Below are 20382 nucleotides of genomic sequence, written 5' to 3' on the forward strand. Positions count from 1 at the left end.
GATCGGTCTAAAGCATTCAATTGCGTTTAACAAAACAGCTTTATTAAACTAAGTCACTGTGCCAATCGAATTATATTGCACTTAATTCGATTGCTACTTATCTTGTTGATAGAACGGAAGGGATAAAAGTCAGTCTTAGGGTATATCAACCCAAATGGGTGTCTCACAGGGCTCAATTTTGGGTGCTTTCCTGTTTTTGGTGTATTTAATTGATCTGCCACACGATGACAACAGTAACACTTGTAAAATTGTACTGTTTGCAGATACATTTTTAATTTTTAAGACAGACAGAAGTAAAGACAATTCTGACGTTGTATGCCATGGTTTACTGTCAATAACGTAGTTTTGAATGCAAAGAAAACAAAGTCACTTCAAACAGACATAATTGCCGTTTCAAAACTATGTACTTATAAACTTGGCCTACTTGTAATAAATGAATTTTGAATTTAATTTCTTTTTTATATTAAAAATTCATTGCTAACTCTCAGACATACAGTTCACCGATAATGTAAGAGATGTTGTTTGTTAAACGTGTGATGACGCACATAACTACAAAAAAATATACCTAAATTCGGTCACCCCAAAAAAGACCACATTTCATATCGATTGATCCAATAGGTTTTCTTTTATAAAACAGCCGTGAGAGCGAGAAAACAATAAATAAGACATAGTTATTAAATTATTTTATTAATATCTCGTATTATTATAATCACTTTCGATGCAATAAATTATTCATTTCACAGAAATAAATATGAATGTATATGATAAAAGATTTCTCTTCCACATATAAAAGAAAGTTAATTTATACAATATACTTTGTCACAATAAAATAAAGATTTAAAGCTAGAAACATACTTTTCTATAATTTTTTTTTTCTGTACAGCATACTAGAGTATGAGGCCTCGTTGTTGTTCTGAATTCCAATTTTCCTGTACAGTTAACTAGAGTACGAGGCTTCGTTGTTGTTCTGAAGCCCAATTTTCCTGTACAGTTAACTAGAGTACGAGGCTTCGTTGTTGTTCTGAAGCCCAATTTTCCTGTACAGTTAACTAGAGTACGAGGCTTCGTTGTTGTTCTGAAGCCCAATTTTCCTGTACAGTTCAGTGGAGTACGAGGCCTCGTTTGCGTTCTGAGGTCAAATTTGTCTGGTACACTGTACATTTCACTAGAGAACGCGTGACCTCGTTTGCGTTCTGAAGCCCAATTTGTCTGTGAAGTACACTAGAGTACAAGGCTTCTGTGATTTTCGATTGACCAAAATTTTGACTGTAGAGTTAAATAGAGTAGCTTCGGTAATATTTTTAGGAGGAATTTTCCCAAATTCCCCTGGACAGTCTCATCAATGTGGTTTCACTTGCGTCACTCATGAAGCATTCCACTGGTTTCACTGGAGTACGAGGCCTCGTTTGCGTTTTGAGGCCCAATTTGGCCGAACACGGCCTCCTTCATATGCCTGGGCCGACTGTTCCTGACTCGGTTTTTACTCTTCTTGGGATAAGGCTGGTTTGCGTGCGCGTGGTTGATATGGATTTTCCTCTCTGATGGATAGACGAAGGTCTTCGGACAGGCGTGGCATTTGAAAGGCCTCGATACTTGGGTGTGGGTCTGCGAAGAAACAGATAAAATTATTAAATATTATAAATTTAAAATGCATAAAAAAAATTTGGAAACCGACAGGATTTGAACCTGCGACTCTCTGGCAATTGCTGCCTGAGCGCTTACTCCAATCAAGCTACCGTCGATGCCGAAATTAGTATATGCCTTTCACATCAGTCTTATAGCGACTGTAGCGTCATCTAGTAGGAAACGTTGCAGTTTCGATCTACTCATACTAAATTTATAAAAAATGATAACAAAAGTTACATATATAAAAAAAAAAAATATTGTTGTACACGTAACTGTCTTTTGCGATTTAATATAACTGCTATACCCCTTCCATTAATTTTGGATCTGACAATGCATAAGTTTAAACAATGTGTTAAAACACATATTATAAAACTCGTGGTTACTTGGCGATATTGTCGATTGATGATTTCTTTTAAGACAAGGCTGCTTGTAATCAGGCTCCGATCTCATCTCTCACAAAACAGAAAAATTCTAAAGATTGTTAAACTATAAAATGATGTTGGAAAAGAGCAATCTGCTGAGTTTCTTGCCGGCCCTTCGCAGTGGAATCTGCCTTCCGAACCGGTGGTAGAGTCACTACAAACAGACTGACTTGACGTTTCAAAAGTGCTTCTAAACTGGGCCTACTTGAACTAAATGAATTTTGAATTATTTGTTTTTACAGGTGAGCCCGAACACGCTTGATTTCTGCCGGTATAATTACAACCACGTGAGGCTTAAAACGAACGATGGACACTGGACTGCGGTTGGTCCTTCGAGCCGGATCACTTGACTTAGCTCGCACTGACGTTGTTTATTTCTGCCGCCAAACAGCGTTGCTGCGTCCAGTCTAGTTGCCGGTGTAATTACAGACACGCGAGGCTATCCAAGAACGCGTAAGTTAGGATACAGGACGTCGGTTGGTCCTTCGAGCCGGATCACTTGAATTAGCTCGCACTGACCATGTTTATTTCTGTCGCTTAGCAGCATTGCTGTATTCCGGTCTTAAGGGTGTGGCTACCCACAAACGCTTAAGTTTGGACACAGGACGTCATTTGGTCCTTCGAGCCGGATCACTTGAATTAGTTCGCACTGACCATGTTTCTTTCTGTCGCTTAGCAGCATTGCTGTATTTCCGGTCCTAAGGGTGTGGCTACCCACAAACGCTTAAGTTTAAACACAGGACGTCGTTTGGTCCTTCGAGCCGGATCGCCCGACTTAGTCCGCCCTGGCCCTTCTGCCGCCGAGGTCGCACTCACCCACAGATGGCGGTTCTTGTTGGACTTGCTAGTGAAGCTGCGCGCGCACACGGGGCAGTCGAAGGTGCGTTTGGGCTCGCTGTGCGTCTCCATGTGGATGGTGAGCTGCCGCTGGTGGAAGAACCGCTTCTCGCAGACCGCGCACTGCACGTCGCGCTTGCCCGTGTGCACCAGCATGTGGCTCTTGAGGGCGCTGCGGTGCTGTGGGACACGGAGTCACGATTAATTCTTATGTTACAGCAATTTTATGAAGTACGTTAATAATAAATAAGTTATAATAAAAATAATTAATAAATAAGAAGTAGACTGACACTTTACGAATGAAGGTTTTTTGTTTTTTTTGCTGTTTGATGCGCGCGCACACCGTCACGGAAAACCGACACCCTAATGTTAGCTATAGTCAACATTTTACGTTTTCGAAAAAAAAAAAAAGGCTTGACAGCGTACACTTCTCAATTGTCAAAGTCTGCGCTCATTCCGGTGATTTAAATAAATAAATATACTAAGACAATACGCACATCGCCAACTAGCCCCAAAGTAAGCGTAGCTTGTATTATGGGTACTTAGATGACTGATGAATATATGTTGGCGCAGTGGGCAGTGAACCTGGTTTCCGCGTCCAAGGCCGTGGGTTCGATTCCCACAACTGGAAAATGTTTGTGTGACGAGCGTGAATGTTTTTCAGTGTCTGGGTGTATATAATAAGTATTTATGTGTATTATATTCATAAAAATATTCATCAGATATCTTAGTACCTATAACACAAGCTACGCTTACTTTGGGGCTAGATGGCGATGTGTGTATTGTCGTAGTATATTTATTTATATTTTATTTATTTATTTAATTAAATCACCGGAACGAGCCAGCAGGCGTCGACAGTTAAAAGTGTACACTGTCAAACCTTTTTTTTTTTTAAATGAATTGTTGACTATAGCTAACTTCAGGGTGTCGGTGTTTTGTGCCCGCGCATAGTAAAATTGTACTCTCATCATTTTGGTATAACGCGCATACAGAAGTATAACTTCAAAAAGCAGGGTTTTTAAAGAAAAATCTGTTTTTTTTTATCACATCACATAAGAGTTCGTGAAACGTTTCTTTTTCTCTAGCCGGATCGCTAAATCGTTAGGCATCCGATTAAGGCGATTCCTAGGTTTTGTGAAAACGGTGATAGAGGTCATAATAGTTTGTGACGATTCAAAGCCTGCCGGACTCTCGGAACGTGCTTCAATATATAGATTTCGTATAGACTCACCTGCAGAACCCGTCCGCATAGCTCGCACAGACACCTCTCGTGACCGTTCGCGAACTGCGTGCGGATCTTGTCACGATGGTGTCTCTTGAAGTGATAGGTGTAGTACTTGAAACCTTTTAGTTTCATGCCGCACTGGAAACAAAAAAATCATCGCGCCATAAAAATCGCCAACCGTGAAATAACCCCTAAATTTAACTTTTTTTTGTATAGTTCTATTCTAGATTATTACTGAAATATATATATATACTGAAATAGACCTTCTTTATGCATTTCTAATAAATTTGAATAAAAATGGTAAAAAAAAAATCGCGATTGTTGACGCATTCTCTACGATTTTTATACATTTCATTGTAGACTTTAACTTCTATGAATAGCACTATGATAAAGATAAATTGTTTAGGAAGCCAATGCCGTTTACAGAATCATGAAAGTTGGGATGGACATTTTTTTATACGCATTTCCCTAAAAAGTGTCGTGAATGTAAAAAAAATAAAAAAAAGGGCTCCTAATATAAACTTTTTGAAACTGACATTTACATTTTTTCGACGATCAACAGGTTATGCAATTTAAATATCACTTGCTTAAAACGGTGAAGGAAAACATCGTGAGGTAACCTGCAGCTTTCAGCTGAGAGCTTTCCATAATGTTTAGCAGAACAGACATATTTTAAAGAGGAAAACTAAAGTAACACAAACTCAAACATTAACACGTTAAATAATAAAATTATATAGATAACTAGCGTACCCAGCCCGCTTCGCCGGGCTAGATTTTGTTTTATTTTATTTAAACAATAAACTTACATCATTGAATTTTTAATTTAAATCTCATAATATATTAAATCATTTATTTATCTCCGTATTCATTCTCTTCTATTCTCTTCTCGAGCGGGTGAAGATCATTATCTACACCCATGTACACCCAACAATATAATATCATCATAGTAAATAAAAGCTGTATTTGACAGTTTGACAGTTCAAAAATAGGAGTGCTCCGATCGTCACCAAACTTTACAGGATTACTCGCCAGATCAATCCGGAGATTCCCTAAAAGTTGCATTGAAATCGGTCCAGCCGTTTCTGTGCCTATACGGAACATACCCACACATCACACATCACACATCTTAGTATATAGTATATAAATGATTTAAAACAATGATAAAATTATTGTGCCTACTGTAACTGTAACTAAATAGAGTGAAATCATAAACTATGTCAAGTACAAATGGTGTGAAACTAAACGGGTAACCTAGTGCTTACTCTCATTCTATTTTGAGACTTAAAAAAAAGCCACGTAAAATAGTGCTCCGACTACGTTAGAGGATTCTATTTTCAAATTAAAAAAAAAAAACACGTAAAACAGTGCTCTGACTACGTTAGAGGATTCTATTTTCAAATAAAAAAAATCAAGCCATGTAAAACAGTTTGCTCTCCTACTTAAGACGATGCTCTGACTACATTATAGGATTCTATTTTCAAATAAAAAATCAAGCCATGTAAAACAGTGTGCTCTCCTACGTAAAACAGTGCTCTGACTACGTTAGAGGATTCTATTTTCAAATTAATAAAAAAAAACACATAAAACAGTGCTCTGACTACATTATAGGATTCTATTTTCAAATATAAAAAAAACACGTAAAACAATGCTCTGACTACGTTAGAGGATTCTATTTTCAAATTTAAACAAAATGCCATGTAATACAGTGGAACAGGATTCTATTATAAAATTAATTTAAAAAAAAGCCACATAGATTCCACTCACCTCCTCGCAAGTGACAGTTTGATCGCCCTTGAACCGCGGGGGCGCTTTTGGTTTGTGCCATCTCGGTTCGTTGCGTTCCAGATTACTGCAAAACAAAAAAATCAACATTAGCAACCCGTTACTGACCCACTGCCAATAGCTTGCACTTCATGCATGTGCAAAAGCACTGCCTACCTTAATTTTTATTTAAACTCGTATTTTTGTTTTGCATATTTTTTTAATACTAATAATCGACACTTTCGGATACTTCCGGATAAATAGTTACAAATAATCGAGTCTTTTCTCATTATATAGTAAAGGAAAGATTCGATTAGAAGATCATATATAATGTGCGTGTGTAAGGGAGAGATAGAGTGAGAGCGGGAGAGAGAGATAGAGAGGGAGAGGGAGAGATCAATAACCTTTTACAGTCCAGCAGTGGACTGTAAAAGGCTATTGATGAAACTAATACCTTCCCAGAGCAAAAATAATTAGTGTTTAGTTCTGTACATCCTGCGACTCTCTGGCAATCGCGGCCTGACCGCTTTAACCAATTAAAACAAGGGATGAGACATTTTAAATATATAAAATAGATAATTCCTCCAAGTGTTGTGTGTCTTTACTTATTTGTAATTATACAATAATATTATAATGAACTAGCTGTACCCTGCCACACTTCGCTGTGGCACATTGTGATTGAATGCTTGAGAAAAATAGATAAAAACAATCCTTGATGCGGATTAAATATCATGCAAAAATTTCAGCTCTATCGATGCAGAACTTTTTGAGTTTCAGTACACAAACCAAAATAACATATATATATGTTATTTTGGTTTGTGTACTAACTATATATATATATATATTTATAATATAATAATAAAAATAGTTTATTTCGGTAAGAAACAAAGTGGCATCAATATATCGCTGAAGCCTTCTTTTAAGAGTAGTATTACTACCCCTGTGTCAGAAGACTCTGCTCTTCAATTACAATTAAAATAAACTTAACAAAATACATTAAAATGAAGGTAGGCAAACAAACAAAACAAGAGATACAATGATATACAAAAGGACAGACATGTTATAAAGAAATTTAAATGATAATAAAAAAATAAAATATACAAAATAAGTATGCGTGTTTCTGTGTATGTGTGTGTGTGTATGTTTGTGTGTGTGTGTATGTTTGTGTGTGTGTGTGTGTGTGTATATGTGTGTGTGTATGTTTGTGTGTGTGTGTGTATGTTTGTTGTGCGTGATCAAAGTTTGTGTAAGACAGAATTTGTGAAAATTAACGACTGATAAATTCAATTTTTTATAAAACGTTCTAATAAAGATTCCACCTCATCATAATTTAGTGATAAAAGGTACTTATTAAAAATTTCTTTGCATTTATGTAATCCTAGTGGGGTATATTTTAAGTTTCCTGTTAATCACGTTATACAGATAGTTTGATTGCGACAAGTGTTGTATCCGCGCAAAGGCAGTTTTGGTTTTAAATGAATTAGCTGCACAATATCTATTTCGTTTACTGATAGTTATAAACGGTAAAGTTTTGTGCCTTCTAAGAACTATGCTTGAAATAAAAATAAAGCTTTCTGACAGTAAGCAACCCAGTGATGGAATAAAGTTGTGAAGTAGAAAACAAATAAGGTTTAAAGAGCATTACTATTTATGAATTCATATAAATTTGCATGATATATAATTTATTATATAATAATTACTATGTGACGTATAATATTAATATTCATCAATAAATGACTATTGATTATTGTTGTTGTTAAAAACGATAATAAAAATGATATAATTAGTTTGAGATAAGGCCAAAGTCTTGAACAGTGCGTGTTGCCAGTGATGACCTATGGCTCTGAAACATGGTCGCTATCTATGGGCCTCATAAGAATACTCAGAGTCGCTCAGCGGGCGATGGAGAGAGCTATGCTCGGAGTATCTCTACGTGATAAAATCAGAAATGTGGAGATCCGTATAAGAACCAGAGTTACCGACATAGCTCTTCGAGTCGCGAAGCTGAAGTGGCAATGGGCCGGGCACATAGTAAGTTATTATATATATTTTGTTATATTTATCAATAGTATTTTATTATTTGTGTAGTCTGGTTTATGTATTGGTATGTAGATATTCGTATGTACGTACTAAATAGTGTACCCCACCTATTTGTTTTCTTTTTAGTTTTCCTAATGCTAAGGATGCCTGGCATAGATCGCTACTTAGCGATAAGGCCGCCTTTTGTATCCTGCTTCATTCTACATGTGTTTTGTTTTGTCTCGTTTTTCTGAGTGGTGTACAAATAAAGAGTATAAATAAATAGTTCGGAGGAGGGATGGACGTTGGGTTCTCAAGGTGCTGGAATGGCAGCCCCGCACTGGTAAACGCAGCGTTGGTCAGCCCCCAACGAGGTGGACAGATGACATCAGGCGAGTCGCTGGGAGCCGCTGGAGGCAAGTGGCCCAGGACAGTGTATTGTGGAACTCCCTACAAAAGACCTATGTCCAGCAGTGGACGTCTATCTGTTGATTTGATGACGATGAATTAGTTTTATTATAGATTCACTCACTCTGCAGCATTGTGCTTTGGCGACACCCGAACATGCTGCTCGTACGCTGTGTCAGAAGCGAACCGGATGTTGCACTCTACGCACGTTGGACCCTGTGGCTCTGACTGGAATTAAAGCAAAAGGCAAAGCTAATTCATTTAATTAAAGTCAAAGTCAAAGTCAAAGTCAAAAGTATCTTTATTCAAGTAGGCCCATAGTTGGCACTTTTGATGCGTACATAAGAATTACACGGTAGTGAGATGATGGCGATAACCACGTTCGTAAACTTAAAACTAAAGCTACGAGGGTTCCAAACGCGTCCTGGTCTAAGAAGAAGCCCACAACAAACTTAGCCGGGTGTTTTTTTTGTTATCACCATCTCACAAGTCACAATGTCATTTTAAATTATTAGAAGAGTAACCTGGTTAGAGCAATAATTCATAACACTCACCAGCAATTAATTGCAACTAAATACATAGAATAACTAAAAATTCATTTATTTCAAGTACGCATAATATAAGCACTTTTGAAACGTCAAGTCTGTCTGTTTGTAGTGACTCTACCACCGGTTCGGAAGGCAGATTCTACCGAGAAGAAGCCGGCATGAAACTCAGCAGTTGCAATTTTCCAACATCAACAATTTACATTTTATTATCGTTGTTATCTCCGGTCTAATTAAAAAAAAAAAAACTAAAATAAGTATTTAACTAAAAACTATTAAGAATAGTAATGTAAATATGAATTAAGCTATTATAATATAGATTGATAAGTTATATAAAATTAAAATGTATTATTAAGATTATTTATATTTAATAATAATGGAATGCAAAGGCGGTCTTATTGCTGAAGCGATCAGTTAGAGACAACTCTTCGTCGTCATCATCAACATCATCGACAATACACACATGGCCTTCTAGCCCCAAAGTAAGCGTAGCTTGTGTCGGGTACTAAGATGACAAATGAATATTTTTGTGAATAACATGCATAAATACTTATAATATAAAGATAAACACTCAGGCACTGAAAAACATTCATGTTCATCACACAAACATTTCCCAGTTGTGGGAATCCAACCCACGGCCTCAGTAAGCAGGGTCACAGGGGTGGTGATAACTGTATGGTTGTTCTGATCTGCTGTCACAACACGGTATTTTTACTTGGTCTGAAGCGTTCCTTAGTCACTGCCGTGTACTTCCTCAGTCACTGCCGTGTACATCCGAAGTCATTGCGGTTTACTTCCATAGTCATTGCCGTGAACTTCCTTAGTCACAGCCGTGTACTTCCTTAGTCACAGCCGTGAGCTTCCTTAGTCACTGACGTGTATTTCCTTAGTCACTGCCGTGTACTTCCTTAGTCACTGCCGTGTACTTCCTTGGTGACTACCGTGTACTTCCTTAGTCATTGCGGTTGACTTCCTCAGTCATTGCCGTGTACTTCCTTAGTCATTGCCGTGAACTTCCTTAGTCACTGCCGTGTACTTACTTAGTTACTGCGTGTACTTCCTTAGTCACTGCCGTGTACTTCCTTAGTCACTGCCGTGTACTTCCTTAGTCACTGCCGTGTACTTCCTTAGTCACTGCCGTGTACTTCGATAGTCTCGCCGTGTATTTCCTCAGTCACTGTCGTGTATTTCCTTAGTCACTGCCTTGTACTTCCTTAGTCATTAGTCACTGCCGTGTATACACACCTGTAAGTCGTCGAACTGGTGTTTCTTCTGCATGTGTAGCGCCAGACCTCGCTCCCCGATGAACGAGTACCCGCACAGCGCGCAAACTTGGTCTGAAGGGTGCTTCTTGCGGAGGTGTGACAGCAGGGATGTCAGCTTACTGTAAACAGCACAGCGTTTGAATTCAGAATTCAAATTTAAAAAAAAATTGTAAAAATAATTATGTTGAAATAACATACTAAAATGATGTAAAAAATTGTAAATAATTTTTACAATTTATGATAAACGACTAAGACACCGGGAGGTATCTTTGCATCGCTCGAGTTTATGTAGGACTGAGGTGCATCGATAATGCAGTCGTATTTATATCAAAATACCCATCAACTCAATGTCATGAATATCAAAAGTTTAATTGTTTACCCACTTTATAAATTTACTGTAACAGTTATTATGTAGAATAATAACTTGTAACGCTGACCAAAATATAAGAAATTATGAAACGTCCAATCTGTTGGTATTGAATCTACCACCGGTGCGGAAGGTAGACTCTATCGAGAAGAACCGGCAAGAAACTCAGCAGTGTCTCTTTTTCAACATATTTTTTTTTTTATGTGAATCGCCAGCCTTAAAGGAATTTGTCAATTCAAAATGCATTTATTTCAAGTAGGCCTAATATAAGCACTTTTGAAACGTCGTTGTTTTTGAATGTCTTAAAATATGTTGTTCACGCACGCACAGGATCCTTTTGCACTTACACACACACACACACAATTTAATCTATAGTTATTGTTTGATTTTTATTTTATTTTTTTTAGCTTTTAAATTGTTATATTATGTAGTTTTCATAAAACATAGGTTTAAAATAAACAAGCACCCTTTGTAACAATTGGAAGGACGTACCCTCTGTAACACAGGTTTTCCTTCCGCAGAGGTGAGGGAATACATGTAATTATTGTATCCATTATTTTTAGTCTTAATAAATTATTATTATTATTATCCGCCCCTTGAAAACCCCTGGATTGTAGGTTTCATCAGATGTACCACAATTTGCATTTAAAAACCACTCCACATTAGAATGGAAACAAACTGTTTGTCGCTTCTTAGCATTTAGCAGTTGACAGTAATTATTTTACCTCTAATGCTCTCAGCGTTCGCCATAAAATGGGAAAAAGTTTGTGAGCTGGCGACTTACCGCGCGTGCGAAGTGAGACGTGCGCGGGGCGTTTTCACTTTATTTGGACACAATAATGTGTTACAGTAATTTTATTAAGTGGGTAAATAATTAAACTTTTGATTAATAACATGGCATTGAGTTGGTGGGTATTTTGATATAAATACGACTGCATTATCGATATACTCCAGTCCTACATGGACTCGAACGATGCAAAGATACCTCGCGGTGTCGTAGTCGTTTATCAAATGTCTATATGAGAATTCTGTGTGTTAACAACATTCAATGAGCCATGAAGATCTGCGCAAACGCCGATGTGAAGTCAGCAAAGTCGAATACTTAAAGTAAACTTAATAACGCTCACCTGAACTCCACGTCGCAGTATTTGCATTTGGACTTAACCCCGTTGTGCCAGCGACCGTGCGATTTCGCAGTGTTTCTGTAACAATGTTTCTCTAATAATTCAAATTCAAAAATTTAATATTTCTTCATTCATGCAGGCCTATCACAGGCACTTATGAAGCGTTTATACATATATGTTTACATAATTGTAAGGGGATGGTGATAACTTCGTTCGCCAACTTAAACCTAAAGCTACGAGGGTTCCAAACGCACCCTGGTCTAAGAAGAGCCCACAACAAACTTAGCCGGGTAAATATACATTTGCTATACGTATATATAGGTATATATGCAAACATATATGTTTATTTATATGCACCACCTACTTATTTTCTTGAGCTGTGTTTAACGCCTTTGGTTGCCTGGAAGAGATCGCTATGTAGCGATAAGGCCGCCAAATTGTATACATTTTGTTAAATTTTTATTTATAATTTGACTATATGTTCTGTATTCATGTTCATCACACAAACCCACGGCCTTGGCTCAGAAAGCAAGGGCGACGGCCGATTGGCGCAGTGGGCAGTGGCCCACTGCGCCAATCGGCCGTCAAACACATTCTAAGTGTGTAACTCCCTTCCGAACCGGTTGTAAAGTCACTACAAACAGACATAATTGACGTTTCAAAAGTGCTTTTAAAGTAGGCCTACTTGAAATAAACGAATTTTGAATTTTGTTTTTTTTATAGCCCGAACACTCTTATTTCTGCCGCGTGGTTGCCGGTGTAATTACAAGAACGTGAGTCTTAAAACGCACGATGGACACAGGGCGGCGGTTGGTCCTTCGAGCCGGATCGCTTAACTTAGTTCACACTGACCAATAGGGTATTTGGTGTTTTTTTTGTAATTTAAGAAACTCTAGTACTACAAAGTACCTGTGCCTTGTGTAGAAGGGGCATTTGGTGCAGGTGTAACGCACCATGTGTGTCATGTTGAGGTGATGCAAAAGTTTCTGACGACTCTTGGTGTGAATGCTGCAGATAGCGCATTCGAACACACCGTATTTCTGGAAAAAAAAATCAAAATTAATTTATTTCAAGTGGGCCTTATATAAGCACTTTTGAAAAGTCAAGTCTGTCTGTGTGTAGTGACTCTACCACCGTTTCGGAAGGCAGATTCCACCGAAAAGAAGCCGGCAAGAAACTCAGCAGTTGCTCTTTTCCAACATCAACAATTTACATTTTAACATTATTTTTTCTATCTATTGAGAGATAAAAGCGGAGCCGGATGCTTCCAAGCAACCTTTTCATTAAGAAATTCATCAATTGTATAGTAACCTCGCTGTAATAAATGTTTTTTAACATATTCTTTAAACTTATGCATTGGTAGGTCCATAATCACCTTAGGAATCATATTATAAAAGCGTATACTCAATCCCACAAATGACTTCTGTACCAATCAATAGGTTAAATAATCCCAGAAGCCAAGCTATAAGAAATACTTACGTTTGTGTGTTGTTCCATATGAGCGTCGTAGGTATCCTCGTATTGATAACCTTTGTAGCAGAAGCTACATTTGAACGTGGAATTCTTGTACAGCGGGGTGTCTTTTTTACTCTGTATATCCTCGATCTGCAAAACCATGTTTTTCCAGTTTTGTATTAAATTTCAAATTTCATCATATCATCATAGGGGGCGTCCATAAATTACGTGAAGAGTTTCTTTTAATTTTCTGTCTCTCTCTCCGCCCCCTTGTGAGATGTCTTGAGATTTTATCCAGCCCCCTCCCCCATCCCTCAATCTCACGTGAGATTTATCAAAATGTGGATTTGTTATTGTAAAAAGAAAAAACAAATAGTATAAAACAAATATGGTCGTATGACAGTCAGTAGATGCATAACGTCGAAGTATGAATGATCTTAATCGTATTACGATTGCATTTAAAATTAAATCTTAAGCATGTACAATCTAGATTAAATGGACCAAAATAAGTTTCAATCAGAAAAAAAATTGCGTGATATTTGCCGAGACCCCCCTCTCTCCAACGTAAGATTAGATGAGATTTGACTCGACCCCCTCCACCTCTAAAAAATCTCACGTATTTTATGGACGCTTCCATATGATTATTATGATAATAAATATATAGATATATGTATATATATAAGATCACTAGCTGCTGCCCGCGACTTAGTCTGCGTTTGATTTTATTTTTTGATGTGGCATTCGATTCAGCTGTAGTTCTAAAAGAATTTGAAGTATTCAGTATCGCTAAGACTTAAATGAGGGGTTTGCTGCTGTCAGCTGAGGAGTTCTGTCCTCTATCTTCAACCTCGTTCATCAGATCTACGCAAAGTTTGAGCAAAATTAAACACATTATAACCTCTATGGTACAAAAATAATTATTTAAATAGGTTATAATTTGTCGGAGTTATGGTGGAAAATCGTCAAACACTTTCATCCCCTCTCCCAAAGGAACCGAGCTTAATGTCCGGATAAAAAGTATCCTATATTACTTCTAACACTTTCAAGAATATGTGTACAAAGTTTCATGAGGATCGGTTGAGTAGTTTTTGCGTGAAAGCGTAACAAACAAACTTACATTGACATTTATAATATTAGTAGGGATAGCGATAAGATAAGAAAGATTGTAATTTCTTTTAATTTAATTCTTTCTTTGTTTCGTTTTTTTGTGTTTATATTACAAATAAAGTGTCAAAAAACAAAAAGGTCGAATTTCGATTAAAAAACCTCAATACAAATAGAAAAATCTCTAAAACAATTTGTTTCCGTAATCTTTCGCTTTGTGGGAGTATCTCTCCCCTTCCTTGCACCCACCCCGACCCGCCGCGTCAGCTAACGGAATCAAATACCAGTTTATATTTAATAATTCACACTCACCTGTTCTTCGTATGTCAGAACCGTTACATTAAATATTTCCATGTCGCCTGTGGGCGCTTTTCTTTTCAAATAACGCCCTGTGCCAGGAGTTTTACGTTTTCTACCCCCCCTTTTAACTTTAACCGTAACATTTGGTGCATCGCTCTTATTTATATGCGATTTAACTTTGTTTTTGGGTTTGCCGACACATTTTCTTGGTGGTTTATTTTGTTCGGAGCTTCCTTGAACCAATACGATATCGCTGTCGCTATCGTTCGAGTATCCCACGTGCATATCGTTCTCGTCTGGGAAATCCATGTCAACGTCATCATCGATGGGAAATTTGACACTTGTGTCATTATCATTCGTAATATTGGCAGTCTTATCATTTTCGTTTTGGAAATCAATGTCGTAATAGTTGTTTGTGAATTTCACATCTATTTCTATTCCCTCGTTCAAAAGTCTGAGGTTTTTATAACTGCCACCATTTGTAAATTCATCTGCGTCGTCAGTTCTAGTTTTTATAACCTGTTAAAAAATCACAGTTGGTAAACAAACCTGAAATTATAACATCGGTCACTCTTTCGCATATAAACTAAACTAAAACAATTATTAACAGAAACACAACTATGCGTAGAGAATTAAAATGCATCCATTCAGTTTTTTAGCCAAGAAACTTGTATGACCTTAAGTTTAACAAGCGGTCCCACGCGACTTCGTCCGCGTATAAGTCAACCTTAATAAATAAATAAATATACTACGATAATACACACATCGCCATCTAGCCCCAAAGTACGCGTAGCTTGTGTTATGGGTGCTAAGATGACTGATGAATATTTTAATGAATAATATACATGTCGGCGCGAAGGTGTTCTACACCTCATTTACCGGCGTCAAAATAATTAAGATTTATTAATTAACTTCTTTTAAACTGTTTCAATCACAAACTAAGCTATTACTGACAATCATGTGTAAAAATTCACAACACAATTTTGTAAACACAATTAGTCGCTGTCAACAAGTTTTTATAACAGATGATTGTACAAGCATGCTTTGGTATAAGTACCGGTGGCCGATATCTCGCAGCGGATGATTACTCGAGACGTCGGACCGTTCGGACGTCTGAAAGTATTCGTAATAAAAACAGAAAACAACAAGTTGTGGTTTTAATCGTAATGGACGGAAATATTGAAGTTAGTGACGTCAGTATCGCTGACGTCACTCTTTCTAAAATCAACTCGGAGGCTCTTCAGCCGTCATACATAGATACTTATAATCCCAGAATCACCATATCCTGTATAACCCAGATCCTGTGAAACATTCATGTTTATCACACAGACATTTTCCATTTGTGGGAATCGAACCCACGGCCTTGGACTCATAACATCAGCAGCAGACATAAAAGATAGACATATATATATGTTCCCGCGGACTTTTTTTTTTAACTTTTAAAGGGGAACAAAATTGTCATACATGATTTCAACGCAACTTTAAATTCTGAAACATTCTTCATTGGTGTTATGCTCCTATTGGTCTTAGCGTGATTAAATATATCCTTCCTCGATTAATGGGCTATACAACACTGAAAAAAATCACATCTGACCAGTAGTTCCTGAGATCGCAGTATCGCAGATCAGTAAACAAACAAACTCTTCAATTTTTATATACTAATATAAGATTATAATAGCTGTTCCCCACGACTTCTTTCGCGTTGATACCGTTTTTCATGAATACGGCGGGAACCGTCAGTTTCTTAGCGGACGCCGAATAATGGAATTTATTGTATTGCATTTTTCTTAAGAATCTCAAAGAATTTTGAATTTATACATTACTAGGATTTAAGTTATAAGGTGATAATTAAACTTCTATTGCTAAAAAATGTTTAAAATCTGTCCAGTAGTTTCGGAGCCGTAGCATAAGTGTAGATATACTAAAGATTAGGCATGGATAAAAAAATCATCCAAACATATTTTTACACATATGATTAAAAAGACAAGAGCTCAAATTGACTCACTTACCTTATTATTGTTTGTCTTAGTCGGTCTGCTTACTTTGTCTATGCCACAATTTAAAAACATATCACTGTCTATGTCATCGTGTAAGAACTCTTCATCACTAGCAATTTCATAATTGGAATTATTCTTTCCCTCCTCTTTCGTTACGTTTGCAGCTGACTCATTTTTCACTTCAGCCTTATCATCCGAACCATAGACTATACTCTCTATTTTTATATTTTTCTCTCTGTTTTCCAATTTCACATTTTTACTTTTCTCTCTGTTCTCTATTTTAATGTTTTCGTTATTTTCGTCGCGGACCAAGAACATATCACAGTGGTTAGGTTCGAAAAAGTTTTTCTTTAAATTGGATTTTAGTTTTTGTTTCTTTCTATTTATCGCCTTAATATTTTGTATTCTTAGCTGGAAATCAATTGAAATAATAGCAAGAGAGTCCACCTATCCGGCCTGGGCCAACATGGTGAACTCTGGCATTAACCCCTTCTCATTGCCGGTCGAAGTCTGTATTACAAATTAGGTTATAGAAAAGTCCTATTACAATACTCCACGGATTACGTACACTATAAAAAAGCTTGTGAGTGAATTAGTGCGAGATGGTGATAACAAAAAGAAAACCCGGCTATGTTTGTTGTGAGCTTCTACTTAGCCCGCGGCGAGTTTGGAATAAATAAAAATAAATAAATATAAAATATAGACAATGCACACATCACCATCTAACCCCAAAATAAGTGTTGCTTGTGTTATGGGTACTTGGACATTTTTCTTGGAATCTGTTTACATGAAAAAATATATATTTGAATTTGACCTTGACTATATTAGACTTCGACTTTGACTATATTAAGACTTACCAATTCATCTTTGCTACTCAATTCCAATAACAAATTATGTGCTCTTAAACTTTTCTCTTTGAATGTATTACAGTTTATCAGACGCTGGCCGCATTCTGAGCAAACTTTCGGTGATAGGATTACGTTGAATAATCTTAACTGAAATTAAAAATGTCGATAGTAAATAAATATGTCTTAAATATAGTTCAACGGGTACATACAACGATAATATTTTGGATTTGTCGATATTTCGACCCAGTTGCATGGATCGTGGTCCAGTCGTGAGAAATGTTGATTAACCACGAGAAACTTACTTTAAAATCTTTAATAAATGGGTCCGAGAGAGTCATTGAGAGATAAATTTAAAGATTTTAAAATAATGACAGTGTATAGTCAGTACATATTTGAAAATTTAATGTACGTTCATAAAAACATTTCTAAATCTAAGAAAAAATGTGACTGCAATAATTTAAACATTAGAAGTAAGAATAAACTTACAGTGCAATATACTAGGTTACATAAAATTCATAATTCGTTTAAAGGAAATTGCATACAATTCTACAATAAACTACCAATTGTCATCTTGGAGATGTCTCTTAAAAAGTTCAAAGTTTGTATTAAACATAAGCTTATAGAAAAGTCCTATTATAGTATAAAGGACTACGTAAACGATAAAAAAGCTTGGGTGTAAATTATTGCTATAACAAAAAAAAAAAAAAAAACACCCAGCTAAGTTTGTTGTGGGCTTCTTCTTAGACCAGGACGCGTTTGGAACCCTCGTAGCTTTAGTTTTAAGTTTACGAATGTGGTTATCGCCATCATCTCACTACCGTGTGGTTCTTATGTACGCATCAAAAATGCCACCTGTGGGCCTACTTGAATAAAGATATTTTTGACTTTGACTTTGACTAAATAAATATACCTATTACGGTCTACGACAATACACACATCACCATCTAGCCACACAGTGAGCATAGTACGGGGATGAATATTTTAATAAATAATGCATATAATACATGTTTATATATTATTATTTTATTTCATTATTAATGTATTTGTTAGTATCTATGTAATCATATGTATAGAATTGCGATTTCTCCTCTCTAATTGTCTTATTCCATTAGTTAATTTCCTCATTCCGTGTGATCCAAGGTGCACCAGAGATTGCTCCAAGGACAATGTACTAGTAACTTGTTGTTCAGAGATAAGGGTGACTGATGCCCTATTAACGGGGGGGGGGGGGGGGGGGAAACCTACATCAAAAAGTTCTTTCAAGAAATTTTCTAATAAGATAGCAGCTTATATCGCTGCGTCAGCGATGTAGTCAAAAAGATTTCAACTTAACGTACCGAAATTCCAGTCACATTTTCATAAGCCCCGTCCAAATTATAATATTTCAAGGGATATAACTTGTTGTCAGTGTCTAGACATACGATGCAAACCTGAAAAGACATGTTTATTAGAAAGTAAGAAAACTTATTTATTTGTTATAGATACAGTCAACTCGAACTTCGAAGCGGTGATAGCCCAGTGGGCAGGACTTCGGCTTCACTTTCGAGGGACCGAGTTCGAATCAGAGCATGCACCTCTGACTTTTTTAAGTTACGTGCGTTTTAAACATTTAAAATATCACTAGCTTCAACGGTGAAGAGAAACACCGTGAGGAAGCCTGAGAGTAATGTTCTCAAAAAGTGTGTTGAGTCCACCAACCCGCACTGGGCCAGCATGGTGGACTATAGCCTTAACCCCTTCTCAGGAAGGAACAAATTAAAGAAAAAAAAACCCTTCTCATTATGGGAGAAGACCCTTGCCCTGAGTGGGCCAATATGATGATGATGATTGACAGACAACTAGCTGGTGCCCGGAATCTTCATCCACGTTTTTGACGATTTTGAACCGTTTATTTTTCTGTGACAAAAAATAGCTTATGCTACTCTACATCCCTTAAACTTTACATTGTTCTGGCATAGAATTTTGCTCATAGTGGCCACCTTCAGCTTCTAGACACGCTACAGCTCTCTGTGCCATCAAAAATTCAATTTGATGTTATAGAAGCAAAAGAGATACATCAACAGTGAAAATTCAAATTGTCTAATGAATGATGTTGGGTAGGGAACCCTTAAAAGAAGGGTGGATAAAAATACCTGTTCAGTTTTTGGAATACCGCTTCTCTGTACAGCCCTCTGTCCACCTTTAGTGGTATAAAAGTCCGCCTCTCTGAAATGCAGAGAGCAGACGAATAGAACTTTTTGCAAATGGTTCTTTTCAATACCCAGAGATTCAATCCAGGCAGCATGACGGCTCGCTTCTGTTGGTAATCTGTAATAGGTTATTTAATGGTAATGGAGAGTCAAGGTAGATATAATTTAGAAAATAGTTTTATTTAATATACAAACAGCTTTTTGAAACTTAAAAACCCACCCAAAGGAAGAGTTGCTAAAGGCCAAATTCGCAACTAGGTGAATATACAGCATCAAGCCAGTCGAAAACACTTTTTGGACAAAGGCAGTAAAAGATATTTTTGGATTCGTCGCGCTTACAGAAAAATCATAACACTAACAATTGCAGTATCGAGATGTCATCTCCATACATCTTTATGATGGAGTATGGTATGAGTTACCAACTGATGCTGATAAATGCGTCTTTCATGAAGACAATCTGTTGGTAACTTGTTTGAAAAATTATTGAATCGGGAAGCAGGTGGGACGTTATTAAAAAGCTCGTAACAATATTTACCTATGAAATGTAACATTCTCTATGTCTGGTAGTATTTCCGAATTGTTTACACAAAAAGGCACACAACACTTCATTTTGGCGTTGGGTATGATTTAGGTGTTCATAATTTGTTTAGAAGGAATAGAAGTCAGAAACTGTTCAGTATTCAACAAAAATAGACATACAACAAAATACAAATATGTAGTGTTTACTTAGGTACTCTCAGGTACCTACCTACTTTTTTAATCTTTGACAGTCTTTGAACGTATACACAGATAATTAAGATACAAACTGAATCATGCATGTTGTAACAAGTATTTAATTTGTGTCACAGTTAAAGTAAAAAAAACCCACTGGCTAGTGGCTATAAATAAGT

The 20382-nt window shown here is 36.8% G+C and overlaps 1 protein-coding gene across 1 annotated transcript; it reads right to left on the reverse strand.

Moving 5' to 3' along the window:
• Nucleotides 1–710: 710 nt before the first annotated feature.
• On the reverse strand, nt 711–20324 carry LOC120635614 (zinc finger and BTB domain-containing protein 41-like). Its single transcript, XM_039906631.1, has 15 exons — nt 20028–20324; nt 19436–19610; nt 18641–18733; nt 17313–17450; nt 16468–16866; nt 14471–14977; nt 13079–13204; nt 12509–12639; nt 11603–11677; nt 10089–10227; nt 8423–8526; nt 5875–5959; nt 4117–4248; nt 2865–3065; nt 711–1605 (listed from the first exon to the last, which is right to left on the reverse strand). Exons 1-15 carry the CDS (start codon nt 20099–20101, stop codon nt 1360–1362), a joined length of 2625 nt encoding a protein of 874 aa, XP_039762565.1. The 5' UTR covers nt 20102–20324; the 3' UTR covers nt 711–1359.
• Between the last annotated feature and the right edge of the window lie 58 nt (nt 20325–20382).

The sequence above is a fragment of the Pararge aegeria genome, chromosome 27, assembly GCF_905163445.1.
Source record: "Pararge aegeria chromosome 27, ilParAegt1.1, whole genome shotgun sequence".
Classification (NCBI taxonomy): Eukaryota; Metazoa; Arthropoda; class Insecta; order Lepidoptera; family Nymphalidae; genus Pararge; species Pararge aegeria.

Bases quoted from the DNA above. Each gene is read 5' to 3' on its own strand.
- LOC120635614 (XM_039906631.1), bottom strand. From the start codon at position 20,101: ATGAAGTGTTGTGTGCCTTTTTGTGTAAACAATTCGGAAATACTACCA. The intron at 18,734-19,435 runs GTATTTTTATCC...ATGTCTTTTCAG, and splicing joins GTATTCCAAAAACTGAACAG to GTTTGCATCGTATGTCTAGA. The intron at 5,960-8,422 runs GTGAGTGAATCT...TTTGTTTTGCAG, and splicing joins CCAAAGCACAATGCTGCAGA to TAATCTGGAACGCAACGAAC.